This window comes from Elgaria multicarinata, chromosome 21, assembly GCF_023053635.1.
Source record: "Elgaria multicarinata webbii isolate HBS135686 ecotype San Diego chromosome 21, rElgMul1.1.pri, whole genome shotgun sequence".
Classification (NCBI taxonomy): domain Eukaryota; kingdom Metazoa; phylum Chordata; class Lepidosauria; order Squamata; family Anguidae; genus Elgaria; species Elgaria multicarinata.
Window position 1 is genome coordinate 3404436 of NC_086191.1, and position 6000 is coordinate 3410435.

The 6000-nt window shown below is 48.4% G+C and overlaps 1 protein-coding gene across 1 annotated transcript in view; it reads right to left on the reverse strand.

Moving 5' to 3' along the window:
- The window catches only part of SMG5 (SMG5 nonsense mediated mRNA decay factor), a 56934-nt gene extending 54866 nt beyond the window's left edge, over nucleotides 1–2068 (reverse strand). The window contains exon 1 of the mRNA XM_063146103.1: nucleotides 1753–2068. Coding sequence (XP_063002173.1) covers nucleotides 1753–1835 — 83 coding nt within the window. The 5' untranslated portion in view covers nucleotides 1836–2068. The remainder of the gene's footprint in view (nucleotides 1–1752) is intronic.
- Nucleotides 2069–6000: the final 3932 nt, after the last annotated feature.

Consider the following 6000-nt stretch of genomic DNA (forward strand, 5'->3'; position numbering starts at 1 on the left):
GGAAGCGAAACCGTGCAAGGCCACTCTGAACTCCAAGGGAAATATTATAGATATGGACAGATTGAATTGTCATAATTTAAACAAATAAACTCAGAGGAAGAAAGGAAGTACGGGGGAGCAGGGGAGGAAGACCTTTACAGCCCTCCCACAACCTACCTGATGCCCTGCAGATGTACTGGACGGCAACTCTATGGCAGGGGATAATGGGAGTTGCGTTCCAGCACACCTGGAGGACACCAGCCTGGGTGACCCTCATCGTCTGCTGGTCTTTCAGCCTACAGCTCCCATGCTCCCTCACCGTGGTTTCCGCCAGCTAGGGCTCATGGGAGTTGTAGGCCAAAACACCTGGAGGGCCAGCAGTGGCCCATCCCTGTTTAGAAAGGGACCCAAGAGATGTATGGTGGGGGGGTGGGGGGGGAGAGAAAAACCTTTGCAGCTCCCCCAACCTGGTGCCCTCCAAATGTGTTGGGCCACGATTTGCACCCCACACCCCACCAGGCTGGGGATGATGAGCGTCCCGGTCCAACCCATGTGGCAGGCATGAGGTTGGAGGGAGCTGGTTTATGGGATGGGGGGGTGGTTTATGGGATATGGGAATGGTTTACAGGATATGGGAATGGTTTACGGGATATAGGAATAGTTTATGGGATGGGGGGCCGGCTGGTTTATGGGATATGGGAATAGTTTATGGGATGGGGCTGGTTTGTGGGATATGGGAATGGTTTATGGGATGGGGGGCTGGCTGGTTTATGGGATATGGGAATGGTTTATGGGATGGGGGGCTGGCTGGTTTATGGGATGGGGGGCTGGTTTATGGGATGGGGGCTGGTTTATGGGATATGGGAATAGTTTATGGGATATGGGAATAGTTTATGGGATGGGGGGCTGGCTGGTTTGTGGGATATGGGAATGGTTTATGGGATGGGGGCTGGTTTATGGGATGGGGGGCTGGCTGGTTTATGGGATATGGGAATGGTTTATGGGATGGGGGCTGGCTGGTTTGTGGGATATGGGAATGGTTTATGGGATGGGGCTGGTTTGTGGGATGGGGGGCTGGTTTATGGGATGGGGGGCTGGTTTATGGGATGGGGGCTGGCTGGTTTATGGGATATGGGAATGGTTTATGGGATGGGGGCTGGCTGGTTTATGGGATATGGGAATGGTTTATGGGATGGGGGCTGGTTTATGGGATGGGGGGCTGGTTTATGGGATGGGGGGCTGGTTTATGGGATGGGGGGCTGGTTTATGGGATGGGGGCTGGTTTATGGGATGGGGGGCTGGCCGGTTTGTGGGATATGGGAATGGTTTATGGGATGGGGGGCTGGCTGGTTTATGGGATATGGGAATGGTTTATGGGATGGGGGGCTGGCTGGTTTATGGGATATGGGAATGGTTTATGGGATGGGGGGCTGGTTTATGGGATGGGGGCTGGTTTATGGGATATGGGAATAGTTTATGGGATGGGGGGCTGGCTGGTTTATGGGATATGGGAATGGTTTATGGGATGGGGGGCTGGCTGGTTTATGGGATATGGGAATGGTTTATGGGATGGGGGGCTGGTTTATGGGATGGGGGCTGGTTTATGGGATATGGGAATAGTTTATGGGATGGGGGGCTGGCTGGTTTATGGGATATGGGAATGGTTTATGGGATGGGGGGCTGGCTGGTTTGTGGGATATGGGTATGGTTTATGGGATGGGGCTGGTTTACGGAGGGGTCTCTCCCTCTCTCCCCACCCACTCCCCGGCTCACCGGTAGAGCCGCTTGGTGTGGAGGGCTTTGGCTTCCGGCTCCCCGCCGCCGCCGCCGCCGCCGCTTCCGCTGCCCTGGCTCATGGCGTCCGGCCCGGCTTGGCCCGTGGTGGCCTCGGAAGCTCCCTCAGCACCGCCTGCCGCCGCGCCAGGCCCAGCCCGACCCGCAGCGCCGCTCCCGCTGCTGCTGCTGCTGCTGGCCCCGCAGACCCTTCCTCAGGCCCGCGGGCCCGCCCTGCTGCTCCCGCTGCTGCTGCTGCTGCCGCCCCGCCGGCCTCGGCTGCTGCTGCTGCTGCCGCCGGCCCTGCTCGGCCGCCATCGCGCTGCGGCTCGGCCGCCTCCGCCCCCGGCGCTCGCCTCGCTCGGGCCCGCCGGAGCTCCTGCTGCTGCTGCTGCCGCCGCGGCCACTGCAGCCCCCCTCAGCCAACTCTCGCGAGAAATGGGCCCTGGCTCTCGCGAGAGCGGAGGCCACGCAGCGCCAGGCTCTATAGACTCAGGCAGGGGGTAGAGCGGCGCTTCTGCGGTGGAGAGGCGGCAGGAAAGGGCCCTTCTATCTCTCTCTCTCTCTCTCTCTGTCTTCCTATAAAGTCATACACACATATGTACATCTGTCGCCCCCAGGCTGTGGAAACTTAACTCTCTCTCTCTCTGAATTTAAGACAGCTTTACACACACACACACACACCCATATTAAACACATACATGCATATATACACACATTAAACACACACACACACACACACACACACACACACCCCTATCCACAAACACACATATATATGCACACACACATTACACACGTATACACACATTACACATACACATATGTATATATATATATGCTTACACACACGTATACACACACCCATATTACACACATACACACACGCATATATACACACATTACAAACACACACATATATATATATATATATATATATATATATAAACACACAGAGATACACATACAGACACATTACACACACACATATATATATGCACACACACACACACATTACACACACATGTATAAACACACCCATATTATACACACACAGATATACACATATTACAAACACAAAGAGAGAGAGATACACACACAGAGAGAAATATAAACACACCCATTACACACACACATACACAGAGAGAGAGAGATAAACTCACATATATATATATATACACACACACACACACACACACACACATATATATATATATATGCACACACACTACACACACACATTACACACATATGTATATTTGCCACTGTTTTATACTTACAGGCCCCGTTCAGAAGACACCTTAAACCTCTTTGACTAAGGCAAAAAGGCTTAATCTCTGTGGTTAAAGCCGTGGTTTAAGGTGTCTTCTGAACGGGGACACTGTATCATGTTTGTCTAGTTTTATCTCTCTGTTTATCTTTGTATCTTTTTATCAATTTGTCTCTTGTTGTTCACCGCTCCAAAATCTGTTCAGAGGTTAAGCAATATACAAACATTGTGAATTAACACACACACACATGTATATCTATACATTCATTTAGGAGAGTGCATGTGTGTGATTTTTATTTACTTGTTAGCAACATTTATATATCACTCCACATCTAGACAGATGCCCGAGCAGTGAACAAGAAAAGATTAACAGCTAAAGTAAAAAGAATAAAACGCCATATCACATTTAAAACAACAACACGATGTTCTGGTTCCTTTGGATGTTGTGGCTTCTTGGTTTTATTATTCATTCATCCATTCATTTAGGGTGCAATCCTATGCATGTGTAGGCAGGAAAAAAAGTCCTAGTTGTGGGACTTTTTTCTGTCTAAACAGGCATAGAGAGGCACCCTGATTTACAACGCTTCCATCCTGCCCAATAGCAAAGACTCTCTGGATAGTTCTGAAAAGTGTGACATGGTAAAACCTGAAACTTTTAAAACAAAACAAGGCCCAGAGTAGCAGTCAGAAGCAGTGTCAAGGTCAAAAAACACAACGTGCTGCTGTTTTTATCTTGGTTGTGCTTTTATATTGTATTTTACCAACTGTCTCTGCAGAGGCCACCAGAGAGGGAGGAAGCAGCAGCCAGGCACCTCTCCACCGTGCCTGGGTCCAGCTCCAGCTGAGAGCCCCCTCCCTCCTGCTGTCAACTGTAACTGCTGAACTTTCCAACTAAGATTGTAGTGCCTGAATTTGCTTTCCTTTCCCCCCTCCTTCTCCTCCCTCCCAATCCCCTTTCCTTTTGTGTCATGTCTTTTAGATTGTAAGCCTGTGGGCAGGGACTGTCAAGAAATACTTTTGTAAGCCGTCATGAGAGCCTTTTTTGGCTGAATGGCGGCATAAAAATCCTTAAATAAATAAATAAATTTTATATTATGGTTTTATACTGTTGTTTTATACTTGAATTGTCTTAATTTTGTGAACCGCCCAGAGAGCTTTGGCTATTGGGTGGTATAGAAATACAATAAATAAATAAATAAAAATAAATAAACGTCCCTATTCAGATGACACCATTAACCCTGCTGGTTAAGGGCTTTTGGTTAAGCAGCAGGGTCTACGGTGTTGTGTGCAATGCATTTTCCTTAACCAGGTGCTTCCACTAACCGCATTATGGTTGGCTTCACTAACCATTATGCAGTAGGACTGGCAGCACTAACTTTGGCTTAGGGTGTCTTACGCAATGCAGCTGTGGTTAAAAGACCAAAATCATGGAGCTAGCAGTATAGAGTGGCCTAAATAGCCTAAATTGCACAACTGCCGGCTCTTTTAGCGCAAGGACTGCTGGAATACAGGATGGTGCATTTGGAGGACTCAGGCACTCACCTAACTGCTTTGTGGTTAGCGTTTGCTTAAGGGAACCGGGAATCGGACAGGGTTAACGGTGTCGTGTGGGAGTGTAGGGCTTGTGGTTAGTGCTAACCACAGAGAAGCACAGTTATGCTAACCACAGAGCCCTCTGAACGCGCCTGGAGAAATAAAAAGGACACCGCTTGTGGCCAAAAAGACCATGTTGAAGGTGCTTGGTACGCCTCTCTGCGGATGACATTCCACAACCAGGAGCCACCACGGAAAAGGCCCCGTCCTTAGTAGCCGCCTGCTTCACTTCATTTGGGTGAGACATCCAAAGGAAGGCCACTGAAGACGATCTTAGGGTCCAGGCAGTGCTGTATATGAGAGGAAACAAACCTTCCGTCCTTATGTTTTTCATGCAAATTAAAACCTGAGCTGGAGAGAAGGATTTGTTTGTATACAATGTTTAGGGTGACCATATGAAAAGGAGGACAGGGCTCCTGTATCTTTAACAATTGTACTGAATAGGAAATTTCAGCAGGTGTTATTTGTATATATGGGGAACCAGGTGAAATTCCCTCTTCGTTAGGGTGACCAACTGTCAGGATTTCTCCGGATTTGTCCTGGTTTTTGTTCTTTCCATGGTGTCAGGGGGGATTTTCTATAAGTTTCAATAATGTCCTGGAATGACACACCTTCCCCTTTAAGGCTGCCATTAGCATGGCAGGAGGGAATGACATGCTTTCTTGAGGCACATCATTCCCCCACCCCGAGCTCCAATTGAGGTCTTAAAGGGGAAAGTGGGTCATTCGTAGACATTATAGAAAAGGCCCCAATTGGAGTGGATGGTGGTGGTGCAGAATGAAATCCTTTCCCCTCCTCCACTCCAATCGGGTTCTTTAAGGTGGCGGGGGAATAACGTACTTTCTGCAGGACTCAGAAAGCTGCTTCCCCCCCACACACACACTAGGTGTCCTCTTTTTTGGTTTCCCAAATATGGTCACCCTACTCTTCGTCACAACAGTTAAAGCTGCCTTCTTTTAAGTCTGGTCACAGTACAGCTGCAGTATAGCTCCTGCAGCTTGAACTGTTGTGACAAAGAGGGAATTTCACCTGGTTCCCCATATATACAAATAACACCTGCTGAAATTTCCTTTTCAGTACAACTGTTAAAGATACAGGAGCCCTGTCCTCCTTTTCATATGGTCACCCTAACAATGCTATACCCGCTTACTTGGGAGAAAGCCCAATTAAAGAAAGTGCCGGTTGCTGCTTCATTTTTTGTTTTTGGCCAAACTGCTGTCCAATCAGACCTAAGGTAAATTCTTGGATTTCTCCATTAATCTATTTAGGGGCACTGGTCAGTTTCATCCAGGGAAAACTTTTTTAGTAGCTTTCATTGTATTTACTTGTTAATTTAAAATGTTTCAGGGCAGAAGCCCTCACAAGGCGGCTTACAACAATAAAAC